At 29.3% G+C, this 21,355-nt stretch overlaps 2 protein-coding genes across 6 annotated transcripts in view; one reads left to right on the top strand and one right to left on the bottom strand.

The window, feature by feature from the left end:
* LOC111417041 (SET domain bifurcated histone lysine methyltransferase eggless) overlaps positions 1-20,888 on the top strand; it is a 33,335-nt gene extending 12,447 nt beyond the window's left edge. The window contains exons 8-10 of one of the 3 annotated variants that reach the window (XR_011642249.1): positions 15,958-16,040; positions 18,221-18,775; positions 19,754-20,888. The gene's annotated coding sequence lies outside the window, so the exon portion shown is untranslated. The remainder of the gene's footprint in view (positions 1-15,957; positions 16,041-18,220; positions 18,776-19,753) is intronic. The other 2 variants (XR_002706640.2, XM_023049196.2) reach the window with 2 other exon arrangements.
* Positions 2-20,584, bottom strand: LOC111417040 (voltage-dependent calcium channel subunit straightjacket). Of its 3 annotated transcripts, XM_023049193.2 has the most exons (22): positions 20,484-20,584; positions 20,247-20,433; positions 19,760-20,192; positions 19,576-19,707; positions 16,658-17,047; positions 16,376-16,602; positions 16,100-16,321; positions 14,478-14,561; positions 14,320-14,376; positions 13,887-13,967; positions 13,755-13,829; positions 7,813-7,989; positions 7,546-7,754; positions 7,386-7,489; positions 7,235-7,328; positions 7,141-7,173; positions 6,884-6,997; positions 6,716-6,828; positions 6,517-6,662; positions 6,193-6,459; positions 335-862; positions 2-285 (listed from the first exon to the last, which is right to left on the bottom strand). In XM_023049193.2, exons 1-22 carry the CDS (start codon positions 20,582-20,584, stop codon positions 187-189), a joined length of 3,873 nt encoding a protein of 1,290 aa, XP_022904961.2. In that variant the 3' UTR covers positions 2-186. The 3 variants fall into 3 exon arrangements, with proteins under 3 accessions (XP_022904961.2, XP_022904962.2, XP_022904963.2); XM_023049194.2 differs by lacking the exon at positions 7,141-7,173; XM_023049195.2 differs by lacking the exon at positions 14,320-14,376.
* Positions 20,889-21,355: the final 467 nt, after the last annotated feature.

The raw sequence follows: 21,355 nt of genomic DNA, 5'->3' as shown, positions 1-21,355 counted from the left end.
GTGAGTTTTTATTTTTATTTCAAAATAATAATTAATAAGAGGAGGATTTAAACAACAATGTTAGCAGTTAATTAATTAATTAATTTAATGATATGATTAAGTATTATTTTTTTAATTTAATTTAATTTTCATGCGTATCACAGTATATATATATATATTTTTTTTCTAATTTTTTTTAATATCAAATTAATAATCTATAATTAATAGGATTAAAGAGATGTAGAGAAAAAACCATGGGATGTGAGTAAGTTTTGATCCATTCCCACATAATCTAATTTCCTTCTCCTAAAACAAAAAGAATTAAATCAAAATTAAAATAATTAATTAATTTTACCTCTTTGCTCTCATTAATACAACTCATATATTGCCTCCTTGGAAAATCATTATACAAAACTTTATAACACGACAATGTGACATTATCATAATAAACCTCGACAGGATATGGATTTTGAGGAACCTCCTCCTCCTCCTCCTCCATCTCACTTTCGTCCGATTTAGACTCATACATTTTTTGATCACATATTTGGCTAACGACCAAAAAAATTAAGTTGCTATAACCGACTGGTTCCACCAAAAAAGGACGAGAACAATCTTCCGACATGTTTTCTTTGTTATAACCACTCTCGCTGACGTTTTTGTCGTTGTAATGGATCAACGTGTAGAGCCACATTTTTGTGTCGCAAGGTTCTGGCTTGGTTTTGTTGATTAATAAGGCGCGGTAATCGTTTTCTGATGATCTTTGATCGTCTTCAGACTCTTCATTTGAGTATCCTGTGTCCAATTCGTCGGTGTAAATTGATTTTGTAAAAAATAGGACTAAATTGAGGAAGTATTGGAGGAGGGTTGTGAAATGGGTTAATGGCTGAAAAAGAAAAAATTAAGAATTAGATTTATATCTTGATTTAAATAAATTTGATAAAGAAATAACATAGAAAATGTTTTTTTAAACTTCTACCCAGAGAGGTTCATCCTCATGGTGTCAAAGAAAATGGTAATGACCTATCTTTTATGATAAAAAAGATGAGATATGAGTCTGGTTACTGTAATTCCAAACTTTTTTTGCATCTTAGTGTCTCGTCGTTCTAATTCCAATCTTGTTCTTGAAGTTTGGAGATTTCTCTTAGAGTCTTAGCATAATTCCTAGCTTAATTCCAGTATTGTTCTTCAAGTTCAAAGAATAATTAGAGTAATCCTAGACTATTTTCTGCAGTATGACACCTGCCTAGTATAATTTCATGGTTTTCTCAAACTTTAGAGTTTTGTTAGTATAATTACAGCCTTCTTCACGCAGTTTCTAATATTATTAGTCAAATTCCAGACTTCTCTATGACGTCTGAGGATTTGTCAAAATAATAACAGATGTAATAAAAACTTTATCTTGTTGCTTGGTGCTTTGTCGTTGTGATTCCAGTCTTGTTTTTGAAGTCCAGAAACTAACTAGAGTACTTCTAGACTATATACAGGGTGTATCTGAATGACTGCAACAAACCTCAAGGGTGATTCTTTAGTGAATTTTAAGGGTACTAGTTTTTCACGATTTTTTTGCAAATTTTGGAGTGAGCAGAATCTTTAAGCAATTTAATTTTGAAATACAGCAGATTTCTCATCATCTCTAATACTTTAAATATAAAAAAAAATCCTTGGGCACTTCCCATTTGGTTGGGATACCCGATTTCTATGGGATTTTTGCATTTTTTTGCTTGGACAGAATTTCTGATCAACTTAGTTTGCACCGAATCGTATTCGTCATCACTTATAAACAGTAATTTCCATGATTTTTTGCAAATTTTGGGTTTAATCAGTTTAATTTGAGTTGCAGCACATTTCTCATCATGTCTAAAACACCAAATAATTCAAAAAACACTTCTGACATGTTCTACTTCATTACAAAATTAGTATTCCACGATTTTTTTGCAAATATTAGATTGAGCAGAATCTTTAATCAATTTAATTTTTAATTGTAGCAGATTTCTCATCATCTCTAATACATTACATATCAAAAAAATCCTTAGGCATTTCCCATTTACTTGGGAAATCCAATTTCTATGGGATTTTTGCATTTTTTTGCTTGGACAGAATTTCTGATCAACTTAGTTTGCACCGCATCGTATTCGTCATCACTTATAAACAGTAATTTCCATGATTTTTTGCAAATTTTAGGTTGAGCAGAATCTTTAATCAGTTTAATTTGAGTTGCAGCAGATTTCTCATCATGTCTAAGACACCAAATAATTCAAAAAACACTTCTGACATGTTCTACTTCATTACAAAACTAGTATTCCACGATTTTTTTGCAAATGTTAGATTAAGCAGAACCTTTACTCAATTTAATTTTGAATTGTAGCAGATTTCTCATCATCTCTAATACATTACATATCAAAAAAATCCTTGGGCACTTCCCATTTACTTGGGAAACGCGATTTCTATGGGATTTTTGCATTTTTTTGCTTGGACAGAATTTCTGATCAACTTAGTTTGCACCACATCGTATTCGTCATCACTTATAAACAGTAATTTCCATGATTTTTTAAAATTTTGGGTTTAATCAGTTTAATTTGAGTTGCAGCACATTTCTCATCATGTCTAAAACACCAAATAATTCAAAAAACACTTCTGACATGTTCTATTTCATCTCAAAATTAGTTTTCCACGATTTTTTTGCAAATGTTAGATTGAGCAGAATCTTTAATCAATTTAATTTTGAATAGTAGCAGATTTCTGATCATCTCTAATACATTACATATCAAAAAAATCCTTGGGCACTTCCCATTTACTTGGAAAACCCGATTTCTATTGGATTTTTGCATTTTTTTGCTTGGACAGAATTTCTGATCAACTTAGTTTGCACCGCATCGTATTCGTCATCACTTATAAACAGTAATTTCCATGGTTTTTTGCAAATTTTGGGTTGAGCAGAATCTTTAATCAGTTTAATTTGAGTTGCAGCAGATTTCTCATCATGTCTAAAACACCAAATAATTCAAAAAACACTTCTGACATGTTCCACTTCATTACAAAACTAGTTTTCCACGATTTTTTTGCAAATATTAGATTGAGCAGAATCTTTAATCAATTTAATTTTGAATTATAGCAGAATTCTCATCATCTCTAATACATTAAATATAAAAAAATCCTTGGGCACTTCCCATTTACTTGGGAAACCCGATTTTTGCATTTTTTTGCTTGGAAAGAATATCTGATCAACTTAGTTTGCACCACATCGTATTCGTCATCACTTATAAACAGTAATTTCCATGATTTTTTGCAAATTTTGGGTTGAGCAGAATCTTTAATCAGTTTAATTTGAGTTGCAGCAGATTTCTCATCATGTCTAAAACACCAAATAATTCAAAAAACACTTCTGACATGTTCTACTTCATTACATAACTAGTTTTCTATGATTTTTTTGCAAATTTTGGAGTGAGCAGAATCTTTAATCAATTTAATTTTGAATTGCAGCAGATATCTCATCATCTCTAATACATTAAATATAAAAAAATCCTTAGGCACTTCCCATTTGGTTGGGAAATCCGATTTCTATTAGAGTTTTGCATTTTTTTGCTTGGACAGAATATCTGATCAACTTAGTTTGCACCACATCGTATTCGTTATCACTTATAAATAGTAATTTCTATGATTTTTTGCAAATATTAGATTGAGCAGAATCTTTAATCAATTTAATTTTGAATTGCAGCAGATTTCTCATAATCTTTAATACATTAAATATAAAAAGAAATCCTTGGGCACTTCCCATTTACTTGGGAAACCCGATTTCTATGGGATTTTTGCATTTTTTTGCTTGGACAGAATTTCTGATCAACTTAGTTTGCACCGCATCGTATTCGTCATCACTTATAAACAGTAATTTCCATGGTTTTTTGCAAATTTTGGGTTGAGCAGAATCTTTAATCAGTTTAATTTGAGTTGCAGCAGATTTCTCATCATGTCTAAAACACCAAATAATTCAAAAAACACTTCTGACATGTTCTACTTCATTACATAACTAGTTTTCTATGATTTTTTTGCAAATTTTGGAGTGAGCAGAATCTTTAATCAATTTAATTTTGAATTGCAGCAGATATCTCATCATCTCTAATACATTAAATATAAAAAAATCCTTAGGCACTTCCCATTTGGTTGGGAAATCCGATTTCTATTAGAGTTTTGCATTTTTTTGCTTGGACAGAATATCTGATCAACTTAGTTTGCACCACATCGTATTCGTTATCACTTATAAATAGTAATTTCTATGATTTTTTGCAAATATTAGATTGAGCAGAATCTTTAATCAATTTAATTTTGAATTGCAGCAGATTTCTCATAATCTTTAATACATTAAATATAAAAAGAAATCCTTGGGCACTTCCCATTTACTTGGGAAACCCGATTTCTATGGGATTTTTGCATTTTTTTGCTTGGACAGAATTTCTGATCAACTTAGTTTGCACCGCATCGTATTCGTCATCACTTATAAACAGTAATTTCCATGGTTTTTTGCAAATTTTGGGTTGAGCAGAATCTTTAATCAGTTTAATTTGAGTTGCAGCAGATTTCTCATCATGTCTAAAACACCAAATAATTCAAAAAACACTTCTGACATGTTCTACTTCATTACAAAACTAGTAATCCACGATTTTTTTGCAAATGTTAGATTAAGCAGAACCTTTACTCAATTTAATTTTGAATTGCAGCAGATTTCTCATCATCTCTACTACATAAAATATAAAAAAAATCCTTGGGCACTTCCCATTTACTTGGGAAACCCGATTTCTATGGCATTTTTGCATTTTTTTGCTTGGACAGAATATCTGATCAACTTAGTTTGCACCGCATCGTATTCGTCATCACTTATAAACGGTAATTTCCATGATTTTTTGCAAATTTTAGGTTGAGCAGAATCTTTAATTAGTTTAATTTGAGTTGCAGCAGATTTCTCATCATGTCTAAAACACCAAATAATTCAAAAAACACTTCTGACATGTTCTACTTCATTACAAAATTAGTATTCCACGATTTTTTTGCAAATGTTAGATTGAGCAGAATCTTTAATCAATTTAATTTTGAATCGCAGCAGATTTCTCATCATCTCTAATACTTTAAATATAAAAAAAATCCTTGGGCACTTCCCATTTACTTGGGAAACCCAATTTCTATTGGATTTTTGCATTTTTTTGCTTAGACAGAATTTCTGATCAACTTAGTTTGCACCACATCGTATTCGTTATCACTTATAAATAGTAATTTCCATGATTTTTTGCAAATTTTGGGTTGAGCAGAATTTTTAATCAGTTTAATTTGAGTTGCAGCAGATTTCTCATCATGTCTAAAACACCATATAATTCAAAAAACACTTCTGACATGTTCTACTTCATTAAAAAACTAGTTTTCCACGTTTTTTTTGCAAATATTAGATTGAGCAGAATCTTTAATCAATTTAATTTTGTATTGTAGCAGATTTCTCGTCATCTCTAATACATTAAATATAAAAAAAAATCCTTGGGCACTTCCCATTTACTTGGGAAACCCGATTTCTATGGGATTTTTGCATTTTTTTGCTTGGACAGAATTTCTGATCAACTTAGTTTGCACCGCATCGTATTCGTCATCACTTATAAACAGTAATTTCCATGATTTTTTGCAAATTTTGGGTTGAGCAGAATCTTTAAGCAATTTCTAGCAGATTTCTCATCATCTCTAATACATCAAATATGAAAGAATAGCATTCTTTTTTGTTTATAGCAGCAAATAAAATTTTGTTTATCATAAATATATGCTTCTTAATGCAGTATTTAATCTTATTATTGCAATTCTAGACTTCTTCTTGCCTAAGTAATTACAAACATCATCTTGCAGTTCAAAATACTCTCGATGTCATTTTAGAATTTCTCTGGCCGTTTTAAATTCTTTTTCAGGGAGTTGAGGAAACAATCTTGATTTTACTTCTTCATGCTACTTGGTTGCTTAACCAGTATAATTCCAGTCTCAAATAACTCATTTATCCATTGTAATTGTGGTTGTTTTTTCTTCATCTTATTGCTCAAAATCTTCTTTTTCGTCTAATCTAAAATCTTCTCAATGTAATTCCAGACTTTCCTTTAATCTGGTTACAACTCCAAACTTTGTATTGCAATTCCAATCATCGTTTTAAAATCCAGACTAATATAATTCTAAAATTTGTGATTAAACTTTTACCGTAAATAATTTAGTAGCCGGATTTCCAGTTGAAATCGTCGGAAAACACGTCGCTTGATAATCATACATTTTATGCGCCTTATAAATTTTCTCCTTCACCAATTGTTGCATAATATCCGGCCGAAAATCGCCGAAAAACGTTCCAATTTGTGGTTGCTTATCCTCGTTCGATTTGGGCTTATACGCAGCCACAATATATCCGTTATCATCGAGCAATAAACAAAGTAATTCCCCGGAAGTGCACGTCCTTTTACAACCATTTCCACACTAAAAAATAATCTAATTAATTAATTTGATTAATTTATAAAAAAAAATTAATGATACATTCGACGTCGTTTTCATGAAATGTTCTTGAAGCGCTGTGTAATAAAATTGGAACCCCACCACGGCTACGGGAGTCTTTTTTGAACCATCCTCGCGAAAAATTGCGTGACTTGCCGTTACTAAGGTTTTATTTTCATCGTCTACGTCTAAAATTGCATTATTAAGAATCTAAATTAATTAATTTTCGGTTTTTTCGTACCAACATCGAAAGGAACTGAGTAAACGAAGCTTTTTGGGTCGATGTAATAATGCTCGACGGCTCTTCGATACCAAACCTCATCGATTGCTTTATCGTGGAGTTGATGAAATTTCCTACAAATCAATTTATTCATTTATTAAATTCATTTATTGATTTATTGAACTTAACGGTTCATCTTTAAGCCGCTCATCGATGTTTTGTGGAAACTCTTGCCATCTCGTTAACCCGCTTTGAGTCGCGATAAAAACGACGGTTATCCCGAATCTTTTGATCAATTCGTGCCTAAATGACAAAAAAATTGGATTAATTTTTAAAAAGGGGCTTATTTTAATTAAAAAGTCCTTTAAAAGTCGCTGGGAACAACTTACTCTTGGGCGTCTGATTTAATCTAAGAAATTAATCCTTAAATAAAGATTTTAGTTTACCTGGGTAGCAACGACATCAACATAGCTATCGGTCTTTATAAAGAAAATTAATCTGATTTATATGAATAAATCGGATTTGTTTCGAATTACTTACCCATCTGTTTGTTTATTCGTTAAGTTGATGTTGTCGTAGAACCAAAACGTGATGTTCGCATCGGTTACTAAAGAACACATCAATTTCCTATCGCCTTTAAACGAAATACTCATTAAAATCAATTTTTTAAATCTAATTTGATTCAATTTACACTCATCGGACCATTTCCAACCAGGTTTTTCAATCTCCATAAACGCTTTGTGGATTTCCTCCGTGATATTCTCAGCTTTCGATTTTCCCAGGTTACAATAATTCCTAAAAAAATTTTTTCTCATCTCTCTAATTCAATTAATTTATGATTTAATATTAACCATTCCGGATGCACCGTCCAATTATCTTTTAAACACTCCCGAACGAACGCGCTTATATTAACGAGAGGTCTCAACCGGTGGATATCAAACTCTAGGGGGCTCCCACCTTGATAAAATCCGTATTTATCAGGGAACGATAACACTAAGCTGAACGGGGTGTTATTTATGGGCATGTAATGATAGTATCGTTTCCCCATCATTATTCTTTTCTAAAAAAATAATTATTTTAATTAATTTTTTTGGTAATTAATTAATTAATTAACTTACCATGTTATCAAGGTGCATTTTCATATCGAGAATAGCCGTCCCATTAATTTGCATTGTCACTTCATTCCGTAATTTCAAAATTTCTTCACTAAAATCCCTCGGTTCCGCATCATCATTCATTATTTCAATTTCCGTTACATCAACTCGGTTATAAGCCGGTTTTAAAATACCTTGAAACTAAAAAAAAATTTTTGTCTTTGACATTTATAGGTTATGTGACAGTTTTAGGTTATGTTTTTATTGTTTTGACATTTATAGGTTTTGGGTTATTTTTTTTCTACTGGTAGGGTTTTGAAGTTCGAACTTCCGTTCATATCATTCTCCAGTCACAAGGTCTCCGTTAGTTCCGCTTCCTATTACACCACATCTTCCTTCTTCAGCTCCATCGAACTGTCCCGTGGTTTGACAATTTATGAATATATGACATAATTTACAGGAAACTGTAAATTTAATTTCTTTGACGACACTAAAAAAAGCTATTTTTAGCTTTATTATCGTATTGACTTTATTTTTTGGAGTTAAGAAACGATTTATATCGCAAATTGATGATATTTTGAGATGTGATATAAAAATAATGAAGTTAATAATAAAAAAATTTGAGAAAGAAGGTATTAAAGAAAATTAAGTTGGGTTAGGTTGTGCCAAAACGTCAAAATAAAAAAAATCGTAATGACTTTATTTTTTGGAGTTAAGAAACGATTTATATCACAAAATGAAGATAAAAGATGATATTTTGAGATGAATATAAATTAAACAGTTCAACAAATGTATTTGTTTCAAATATCAGAAATATTTTTTTTTTTACTTATAATTACAGGAAACTGTAAATTTAATTTCGCCCAACTTAATTTTCTTTAACACCTTTTTTCTCAAAATTTTTCATTATTAACGTTATTATTTTTATATCACATCTCAAAATATCATCTTTTGTCTTCATTTTGCGATATAAATCGTTTCTTAACTTCAAAAAATGAAGTCAATACGATTTTTTTAATTTTGACGTTTTCGAACATAACCCAACTTAATTTTCTTTAACACCTTTTTTCTCAAAATTTTGTATTATTAACGTTATTATTTTTATATTACATCTCAAAATATCATCTTTTATCTTCAATTTGCGATATAAATCGTTTCTTAACTCCAAAAAATAAAGTCAATACGATTTTTTTAATTTTGACGTTTTCGAACATAACCTAAACCAACGTAATTTTCTCTAACACCTTTTTTTCTCAAAATTTTTTATAATAAATGTTATTATTTTTATATCACATCTCAAAATATCATCTTTTATCTTCAATTTGCGATATAAATCGTTTCTTAACTTCAAAAAATGAAGTCAATACGATTTTTTTAATTTTGACGTTTTCTAACATAACCTAACCCAACTTAATTTTCTTTAACAACTTTTTTCTCAAATTTTTTTATTATTAACGTTATTATTTTTATATCACATCTCAAAATATCATCTTTTATCTTCAATTTGCGACATAAATCATTTTTTAATTCCAAAAAATGAAGTCAATACAATTTTTTTTATTTTGACGTTTTCGAACATAACCTAACCCAACTTAATTTTTTTTAACACCTTTTTTCTCAAAATTTTTCATTATTAACGTTATTATTTTTATATCACATCTCAAAATATCATCGTTTATCTTCAATTTGCGATATAAATCGTTTCTTAACTTCAAAAAATGAAGTCAATACGATTTTTTTAATTTTGACGTTTTCGAACATAACCTAATCCAACTTAATTTTCTTTAACACCATTTTTCTCAAAATTTTTCATTATTAACGTTATTATTTTTATATCACATCTCAAAATATCATCTTTTATCTTCATTTTGTGATATAAATAGTTTCTTAACTCCAAAAAATAAAGTCAATACGATTTTTTTTATTTTGACGTTTTGGCACAACCTAACCCAACTTAATTTTCTTTAACACCTTTTTTCTTAAAATTTTTCATTATTAACGTTATTATTTTTATATCACATCTCAAAATATCATCGTTTATCTTAAATTTGCGATATAAATCGTTTCTTAACTTCAAAAAATGAAGTCAATACGATTTTTTTAATTTTGACGTTTTCGAAAATAACCTAACCCAACTTAATTTTCTTTAACAACTTTTTTCTCCAATTTTTTTATTATTAACGTTATTATTTTTATATCACATCTCAAAATATCATCTTTTATCTTCAATTTGCGATATAAATCGTTTCTTAACTTCCAAAAATGAAGTCAATACGATTTTTTTAATTTTGACGTTTTCGAACATAACCTAACCCAACTTAATTTTCTTTAACACCTTTTTTCTCAAAATTTTTCATTATTAACGTTATTATTTTTATATCACATCTCAAAATATCATCTTTTGTCTTCATTTTGCGATATAAATCGTTTCTTAACTTCAAAAAATGAAGTCAATACGATTTTTTTAATTTTGACGTTTTCGAACATAACCCAACTTAATTTTCTTTAACACCTTTTTTCTCAAAATTTTGTATTATTAACGTTATTATTTTTATATTACATCTCAAAATATCATCTTTTATCTTCAATTTGCGATATAAATCGTTTCTTAACTCCAAAAAATAAAGTCAATACGATTTTTTTAATTTTGACGTTTTCGAACATAACCTAAACCAACGTAATTTTCTCTAACACCTTTTTTTCTCAAAATTTTTTATAATAAATGTTATTATTTTTATATCACATCTCAAAATATCATCTTTTATCTTCAATTTGCGATATAAATCGTTTCTTAACTTCAAAAAATGAAGTCAATACGATTTTTTTAATTTTGACGTTTTCTAACATAACCTAACCCAACTTAATTTTCTTTAACAACTTTTTTCTCAAATTTTTTTATTATTAACGTTATTATTTTTATATCACATCTCAAAATATCATCTTTTATCTTCAATTTGCGACATAAATCATTTTTTAATTCCAAAAAATGAAGTCAATACAATTTTTTTTATTTTGACGTTTTCGAACATAACCTAACCCAACTTAATTTTTTTTAACACCTTTTTTCTCAAAATTTTTCATTATTAACGTTATTATTTTTATATCACATCTCAAAATATCATCGTTTATCTTCAATTTGCGATATAAATCGTTTCTTAACTTCAAAAAATGAAGTCAATACGATTTTTTTAATTTTGACGTTTTCGAACATAACCTAATCCAACTTAATTTTCTTTAACACCATTTTTCTCAAAATTTTTCATTATTAACGTTATTATTTTTATATCACATCTCAAAATATCATCTTTTATCTTCATTTTGTGATATAAATAGTTTCTTAACTCCAAAAAATAAAGTCAATACGATTTTTTTTATTTTGACGTTTTGGCACAACCTAACCCAACTTAATTTTCTTTAACACCTTTTTTCTTAAAATTTTTCATTATTAACGTTATTATTTTTATATCACATCTCAAAATATCATCGTTTATCTTAAATTTGCGATATAAATCGTTTCTTAACTTCAAAAAATGAAGTCAATACGATTTTTTTAATTTTGACGTTTTCGAAAATAACCTAACCCAACTTAATTTTCTTTAACAACTTTTTTCTCCAATTTTTTTATTATTAACGTTATTATTTTTATATCACATCTCAAAATATCATCTTTTATCTTCAATTTGCGATATAAATCGTTTCTTAACTTCCAAAAATGAAGTCAATACGATTTTTTTAATTTTGACGTTTTCGAACATAACCTAACCCAACTTAATTTTCTTTAACACCTTTTTTCTCAAAATTTTTTATAATAAATGTTATTATTTTTATATCACATCTCAAAATATAATCTTTTACCTTCAATTTGCGATATAAATCGTTTCTTAACTCCAAAAAATGAAGTCAATGCAATTTTTTTAATTTTAACGTTTTCGAACATAACCTAACCTAACTTAATTTTCTTTAACACCTTTTTTCTCAAAATTTTTCATTATTAACATTATTATTTTTATATCACATCTCAAAATATCATCTTTTATCTTCAATTTGCGATATAAATCGTTTCTTAACTTCAAAAAATGAAGTCAATACGATTTTTTTAATTTTGACGTTTTCTAACATAACCTAACCCAACTTAATTTTCTTTAACAACTTTTTTCTCCAATTTTTTTATTATTAACGTTATTATTTTTATATTACATCTCAAAATATCATCTTTTATCTTCAATTTGCGATATAAATCGTTTCTTAACTCCAAAAAATGAAGTCAATACGATTTTTTTAATTTTGACGTTTTCGAACATAACCTAACCCAACTTAATTTTCTTTAACACCTTTTTTTTCAAAATTTTTCATTATTAACGTTATTATTTTTATATCACATCTCAAAATATCATCTTTTATCTTCATTTTGTGATATAAATCATTTCTTAACTTCAAAAAATAAAGTCAATACGATTTTTTTAATTTTGACGTTTTCGAACATAACCTAACCCAACTTAATTTTTTTAACACCTTTTTTCTCAAATTTTTTCATTATTAACGTTATTATTTTTATATCACATCTCAAAATATCATCTTTTATCTTCAATTTGCGATATAAATCGTTTCTTAACTTCAAAAAATGAAGTCAATACGATTTTTTTAATTTTGACGTTTTCGAACATAACCTAACCCAACCTTATTTTCTTTAACACCTTTTTTCTCAAAATTTTTCATTATTAACATTATTATTTTTATATCACATCTCAAAATATCATCTTTTATCTTCAATTTGCGACATAAATCATTTTTTAACTCCAAAAAATGAAGTCAATACGATTTTTTTAATTTTGACGTTTTCGAACATAACCCAACTTAATTTTTTTTAACACCTTTTTTCTCAATTTTTTTTTATTATTAACGTTATTATTTTTATATCACATCTCAAAATATCATCTTTTATCTTCAATTTGCAATATAAATTGTTTCTTAACTCCAAAAAATAAAGTCAATACGATAATAAAGCTAAAAATAACTTTTTTTTAGTGTCGTCAAAGAAATTAAATTTACAGTTTCCTGTAAATTACGGTATTATAACTAAAAATTTATTTAAAATTTACTTTATTTTCTAATATGTAACATTCTAACACGTTAAACTTTTCGTAATCCATCTTAAAAAACAGGATTTTTAATTTGACACTTCAGAAAATTTTTGAATACATCTATCAATAATTCATTAAGTCATTTAATAATATTAAATATTAATAAAAAATGTGAAATAATGCAATCTATTTCAACTTTTGTGTAAAACAAATATGAATTAAATAGTTCAACAAATGTATTTGTTTCAAATATCAAAAATATTCTTTTTTAGTTATAATTTACAGGAAACTGTAAATTCAATTTCTCGACGTAGTTCTCTCCAGTCTAATAATATAACCTACAATTATTGTTATGTAAAATATTTTGATAACAATAAAGTGGGTATTTGCAACTGGTTCCTGTATATCTATATTTTCGAATTTTAAATGTTTCTTAATGAGGATTGACAGTACTTCATAGCCGTCTGGTCTTGTTTTATATTATATATTATTGTTCAATCAAGTTTCGCAGATTATGATAACATCCTGTGGGTTATCTTTTAAGTAACCATAAAGGCTAGCTTTGTTCCTTACTAAGCTTCTAACGTTCCTGGTCATTACTTTCAATATGTTATCAGTTATCATTCATTGCTACTGATTGTAAACCAATCATTTGATGAGTAAGTATGTTCATTCGTGATACGGAAGGTTTTATTATTAGCTTGGGTATTACCACGGGACAGAAATATCGATGTTTTTGGAGCACAAAATACAGGAACTACAACTCGCTTGCTGCATACATTGATTTTTGAGGTTTAGTTTTAGGTTATGTTTTTACTGTTTTGACATTTATAGGTTATGTGACAGTTTTAGGTTATGAGACAGTTTTAGGTTATATTTACTTACAACGGGTCTTAAATCGGGATGAATCAAAATATACCCATTATTAGTGACTAAAAAAGCGTATCCATTTACGCCAATCTAAAAATATTAATTAATTTGTTAATAAATAATTAAATAATGAATTAATTTAATTACTCGGTGATGCTTGATGAGTTTCCGAATGTACTCGATTGGGACATCGGTTCCGGCTACTCCCAATAAATTAGCTACGCGCGTCTGAAACATAATTAACAATAATTAGTCGATTTCGAATGAATTGATTTAAATCTAATTCGATTTTAAACAATGAAAATACGCTAATTCGAATCTAAAAGTAATCTAAGTGTTAATCTAGCTCTATTTTAGCACCTCCAATATGCACTCACGGGTTCTAATTAACCAACACCCTGTAGAATAAATTAAAACAAAGATACGAAATACTTTCTAATTATATTTTTCTCTCTAAAATATTTATTTTCTATGTAAAATCATCTAAAATATATTCTATTGTTCGCCCATTTTTAACGTTAGCACTAATTTTCGGTTACTTCTCGTAGAGTTTCATCAAATCCTTTATTATTTTCGTTACCTCTTTAGTTACCGTTATCCATACAGCTTCGTTTATTTGTATTTGTTCTGTAATGTTCTGTAGAAACACAATCGTCAAAACACAATCATTTCCTTGTCTTTAAATAAATTAAAATGTTCCAATTTCCATTGATCATAACAAAAAACAATGATACTTACTGCGTTCGGTCGTAAATCGTAAACCGGCAAAGAAACCGAAGTCATCAGATGATATTTTTGCAACTCCCCATAATTATCTTGTTTCTAATTAAAAGAAATTATTAATTAATTATAATAATATAGAAATTTATATTTTGACATTTGACACATTTTTAACTTCACGTCGGTAATGTCAAAATATTGCCAACCTAATTTAACAAAAATAATTTTTTAATCCTAATGAAATATTTTTTTGATTCAATATCAATTAGTTAAATAAATAATCAAAAATTAAAAAGAATTCTAAAAATATATTTAATTTTTTTGAGTTTAACAAAGAAATCACCACACTTTTTCAATTGACATTTTTTTGACGTTTCTTTAAAAACATTTTATTTAACTCACTTAAGTTTAGATATAAAATTAAAACGAAATTTGCGTCATAGAAGTTCGTTTTGTCTCGTTTTACGTTATTAAAAAAAGGAATCAAATAGTAATCGTGGTTTTAAATTACGTTAAAATATTTGACATAACGAGAAGTTAGTTATAAACGTACTTTTTCCAACAGATGGCGCTATCTCCTATACATCGTTTCATTAAAAAAAATGTATTTAGCTCATTTTGCGTTAAAAATAAAACTAAAACTAGAAATTTTAGGGTTATGCCGTGCGTCTTTGACTTTTTGTGGCTGTTTCAAGCGAAGAAAATCTTTGAGAATGCACTAAGTGAGTAAAATAAGCTTTTTTTTAATGAAATGTCATTTGGAAAAGTGAGGTTAGGTTGAATTGGAAAAGTGAGGTTGGGATAAACAAAAATAACACATTTTCCAGCACAATTTTAAATAAACACGGCCGTTTTCGAAGACATCGGCCGCCCCCCAAAAACACGAAATGTTCATTCTCGCAAATACGAGTAGAAAGGTTTTCAATGTTTTAGCGGCCGATGTCTTCGAAAACGGCCGTGTTGGTTTAAAACTGTGCTAGAAAATGATGTTGAAAACAATTATGATGTTAAAACTATCAATTAATTAAAATAATATAAAAATTTATATTTTGACATTTGACACATTTTTACTTCACACCGGATGTCAAAAATTAATTAATAAAAATAATTTTTTAATTTAATTTTTGATCCTAATGAAACACTTTTTTGATTTAATAACAATTAATTAAATAAACAATCAAAAATTAAAAAGGATTCTAAAAATACACTTAAAATAAGTTTAAAATTTTTTTTCAACTTCACGTTAATTATGCCATTTTAATTTGTTGCTAACCTAACACCAAAACAAAACCTCAAAACGTTTTTTTTGGGCGATTTAAACTAATAATTGCACTTTTAAGGTAATTTTTTAAATTAATTCTTTAGTTTTGATAAAGAAAAAGTGATATTAACGAGTTTACCAAAGAAATTATCGGTAGGAATTAATTTATAACAAAAATCAAATTGATCCAAATTTTTAGGTTAATTTTTAATTAAATCGATTTTTAACATTTTCCAGCTGCAACGACGTCTTCGTTGGTAATAATTCGAAAATTGAAAAGGAAATTCTTTAAATTTAATTACGATGCAACCTCTAATAAGGTAACTTAACCTCACTTAATCAAATTCGATTCCAACACATAAATAAGTTACATTTTTACCTTTTTTTGTTGATGCACATACAATTTATCCTTCTCATCCGACTTTAACAACGTCCGGGTACGAAATTGTTCCCTTTGCAAATTTTTTTCTCGAGTCACCCACAACCAATTCGTCAATTTGGGATCGGTTACATCCGCATAAACGGGAGACCAAGTTGGTACGGGGCGATGTTTAGGATTTAAAACCATAGGGCGTGCCATAACCGGAATATATTGCAACACCTAATGATAAATAACAAATTAAAAAATGAAATAATCCGATTTTACCCAACTTACTTCCTCTCTAACTTCAGCATAAGTACTTAAATGCACGAAATAACCCCGATTAGCACACGCCATCCATTTAACCTCTCGAACATCAGAAACTTCCCTCCCAATCAAATAAGTAAAAACTCTCACATGAATAAACGGCAAATTATCCCAATTATATTTCTCAAAAATTTCTTTATAATTGTATTGCACACCATCAGTGACTAACATAATCGCCTGATTACACATTGCCCCTAAAAGAAAACAAAAATAATCAAAAATATTTCATTAAATCAATTAAAATCTCACCGATTTGATTCTCCCGATACTTTTGTAACAACTCAAACGCCGTGTTTAAAGCCAACGAAAAATTGGCGATTTGTTCCGTTTTAAACCCGGTCATACTCTCTTTAAGCACTCGAACGTTGGCTAAATTAGCTTGGACGAGGGAGTCGTTGAAGCACTCAACGGTGGCTTCCGTGGTGTTACTAAACGTGTAGATGTTAACGAAATCGTTATTTCCTAGCGTATCGAGAATGTTATTGACGACGTGTCGTGCTATTTCGCGTCGCATCCCCGTCATTGAACCCGAACGATCCACCAGGATTATAATGTCTTTTGGGGATGTCGCCGCGTCGATGAACCAAGAACGAGTGCGGCAATCGAAGAGATCGATTGGATCTTGAGACCAAATCATTGCTAAAAAAAAGTATTAATACGTTTTAAAACGGTATATTAATGTTTTTCTTAAACTAACCTAACTTTTATAAGTGACATTTTATTTTGACGTTTTAAAAAAATTTTTTTTTTATTAAGTTTTTGCCCTGCCGTTACCATGGTGTAATTAATTTTAGTTTAATTAAATTAAAATATAATTTACGACTAATAATTATGACGAAATCATTACTAAATAATGTATTAATACATTTTAAAACGTTATTTTAATATTTTTCTTCGCCTAACCTAACTTTTATAAGTAAGATATTTGACATGACGAGAAGTTAGTTACAAACGTACTTTTTCCAACAGATGGCGCTATCTCCTAAGCGTCTTTTTCAAGTGACATTTTCTGACGTTTCATTAAAATAAAATGAATTTAGTTCATTTTGCGTTAGAAATAAAACTAAAACTAGTCAAAGACGCACGGCATAACCTCAAAATTTCTAGTTTTAGTTTTATTTCTTATTCAATGGGCAGTAAGGATTGTGAAAAATGTCACTTAAAAAAATGAGATCTTGTGTAGATGGATATTTCGTATCTTGTGGGCGTTTTGTTTTTTGTGGCTGTCTTAAGCGAAATGGCTTCCTATGTAATAATCGGTGATATGAAAGAAAATCTTCGAGGATGCACTAAGTGAGTAAAACAAAATTTTTTTAATGAAACGTCAAAAAATGTCACTTGGAAAAGTGAGGTTAGGTTGAATTGGAAAAGTGAGGTTGGGACGAACTGAGAGATGAACAAAAATAACACAATTTTAAACTAACACGGCCGTTTTCGAAGACATCGGCCACCCAAGGTCTATAGAACATAAGGTTACCCAATACCGATTCTCCTCCTCTGAGAGGCAAGGTGGGTCAGTGACGTAGCTGGTTCTATGAACAACACAACACCACCTATACTGTGGTACAGTCTATATAAAATATTTAAACCTCGCATCGTGTTGTCACGTATAGGCACATGTATAGGCTATCTTTTATTCTGACTGTATCGAACCAGTGACGTCAATTTGCGGGGTAATAATCGATACTACAGAGGCATAGGGAATGAGGTAACCTTATGTTCTATAAACCTTGTCGGCCACCCTCGAAAACATGAAATGTTATTTCTCGCAAATTCGGGTAGAGATCCAACTCAAGTTTTTCAATGTTTTAGCGCCCAGGGGCGGCCGATGTCTTCGAAAACGGCCGTGTTGGTTTAAAGCTGTGCTAAAAAATGATGATTTCTAACCTTTATCTCAACACAACCTAACCTCACTTTTTCAAATGACATTTTTTGACGTTTCTTTAAAATTTATTTAACTCACTTGGTTTTAGAAATAAAACTAAAACGAAATTTGCGTCATACAAGTTCGTTTTAGTCACGTTTTACGTTATTAAAACGAGAAATCAAATAGTAATTCGTAATTTTCGTCTTTTTAAATTACTCTAAGATATTTGACATGACGAGAAGTTAGTTACAAACGTACTTTTTCCAATAGATGGCGCTATCTCCTAAGCGTCTTTTTCAAGTGACATTTTTGACGTTTCATTAAAAAAAATTTTTTAGTTCATTTTGCGTTAGAAATGAAACTAAAACTAGAAATTTTTACGGTATGCCGTGCGTTTTTGACCCGAAAGACCGCCGTTTATTTTTTGTGGATGTCTTAAGCGAAATTACTTCCTATGTAATAATCGGTGATATGAAAGAAAATCTTCGAGGATGCACTAAGTGAGTAAAACAAACTTTTTTTAATGAAACGTCAAAAAATGTCACTTGGAAAAGTGAGGTTAGGTTGAATTGGAAAAGTGAGGTTGGGACGAACTGAGAGATGAACAAAAATAACACAATTTTAAACTAACACGGCCGTTTTCGAAGACATCGGCCGCCCACGAAAACATAAAATGTTATTTCTCGCAAATTCGGGTAGAGATCCAACTCAAGCTTTTCAATGTTTTATCGCCCAGGGGCGGCCGATGTCTTCGAAAACGGCCGTGTTGGTTTAAAGCTGTGCTAAAAAATGATGATTTCTAACCTTTATCTCAACACAGCCTAACCTCACTTTTTCAAATGACATTTTTTGACGTTTCTTTAAAATTTATTTAACTCACTTGGTTTTAGAAATAAAACTAAAACGAAATTTGCGTCATACAAGTTCGTTTTAGTCACGTTTTACGTTATTAAAAAAAGAAATCAAATAGTAATTCGTGGTTTTAAATTACGTTAAGATATTTGACATGACGAGAAGTTAGTTACAAGCGTACTTTTGAACCAACAGATGGCGCTATCTCCTAAGCGTCTTTTCAAGTGACATTTTTTGACGTTTCATTAAAAAAAATGTGTTTAGCTCATTTTGCGTCAGAAGTAAAACTAAAACTAGAAATTTTAGTTTTATTTCATCTCCGAAAAAGTAGCGACTAAAATAATTTTGTGTTCAACCTGCCGTTACCATGGTGATTTATCAATACAGTGTCATTGTGAAAAAAAATTGCATCAAAATAAAGTTTAATTAAATTAAAATAAAATTTAACCTGGAAATTGTCTCATAAACCCAGTTGAGCTTCCAAAATATTGCCAAGACAACGTTGGGTCTCTTTCGTAGTTATCTCTAAACGTATCGTCGAGTTGTTCGGACCATTTAATTCCTTTAATAACTTCCGGTGCTAAAAAATTCTTAAATTAACTTAAAATCGTATCTTTTCGTTGCAGATTTACATCGTTCGAAGACGTTGATTGGGACGTGAACGGCGCTATGATTAGTATTAACCGGGATGTTATAAAAATGAACGTTTGGTGTTAAAGGTAAGGTTCTTTTAGATTCCGTCGGTGTTTTTTGGCTCGCCATTGGGCCTAATTCGTCATCGGTTACGATATTTTCTTCGTTATCAAAATTATCCTCATCTTCATTTCCATTCGGTTGGTCTTGATCGATTTCGGAGTCTCCATTGTCTTGTTGATAACCTTCTTCCTCCTCTAAAAATCGTTTTTCGCGGAAATTCTCGTAATCGTGTCTTTCTAGTGTTGAATTTTGCATAGTTAAATTTGTTTTGAGGGAGTTTGAGAGGTTTTTTGCGTTGTAAAAGTCGTAAGATGGGTCAACGTGGTCTTTTTGAACTTTGGCTAATTGTTCGGAAATATCGACAACACGCTAAAATATTAAAATTAAGTTAAGTTTGGAGATAAAGTTGTTTATAAATTTAACCTTAACAGCGTCGACTTTTTTTTGTAAAAAATTTCCGATTACTTCTGCAATATCTTTTAGCAACATATCACCGTGTTCTTCGATGATTGTTAACTTTTTAAAGCTCTCCATCGCTTGATGCCTCCTTGTTACTAAATCACCAAAGTGCCAAAGTTCTCCCCCTAATTTCTCGGACCAATTTCGAACACTAACAAATTTATGATAAATAATAATCAAATAAAATTAGTTTAATCTTACTATTTTAACGGTGGTCCCTCCGGTTTTTGTTGATTACTATCCAAACTATGAATTAATTTCAAATACGCGAATATTAACAGAAAGAAGACGTTGTATTTCATGTTTTCGAGTTCTAAGTGGTGTTTTTGCGGATCAATCTCGTTTTGGACTAAACTCGATCAATATTTGACCGAGTTCTGGTTTGTCGAAGCCTTGAACATGCGCGTGGCGGTTCTAACAAAAACATATTAATCTATGTGCAGTTTTTAGTTTAAATATTTATATTACAATAAAAAATGAATAAAAATAAATAGAGGTTGAAATCTGGATTGTTTAAAAGTTATCTTCTCACGAAACGTGATCATTTACATTATATTAATGTATTTGTATTACTTTTTTAAATAATAAATATATTATAAAATGAAACGCTGTGTTATTTAGTATAGTTAGATTTAGAAACATTTATTTTAAAGTTAAAGCGACATCTTTGTTTTGGATTTGTATCGATTCCGCTATTAAATTATAGAGGTCGCTTTTAGTAATAAACTGTTAGAAATTGTAAGCCGAGGTCCTAGAGTATAAGCTATTATGAAGTTACTAATTGAGGTTGTCTAATCGAGGCATTTCGATGTAGAGAGTTGTCTAGACTGTAAGCTGCTAAGAAGTAAAAAAGATGTGGTTGAGGATCTACAATTTAAGCTGTTATAGACTTATGTTAGAGCAGAGGTCAATCTGTTGAGAAGTTAATACTTCAGTATTTTTTCCTATATTCTATTTATAACAATTATTATATGTATTATTTCCTTGTTATTAACAATTTCGCGTCTATAGGTTGGCTTCTTTGTCATTTGTTTATCCTTACAAATTTTTTAATTGACAGTTTCAGTCGATTT

This window comes from Onthophagus taurus, unplaced genomic scaffold, assembly GCF_036711975.1.
Source record: "Onthophagus taurus isolate NC unplaced genomic scaffold, IU_Otau_3.0 ScKx7SY_16, whole genome shotgun sequence".
NCBI classification, from domain to species: domain Eukaryota; kingdom Metazoa; phylum Arthropoda; class Insecta; order Coleoptera; family Scarabaeidae; genus Onthophagus; species Onthophagus taurus.
The sequence above is the reverse complement of the archived record's forward strand: the minus strand, read 5'-3'. Positions and strand labels throughout refer to the sequence as shown.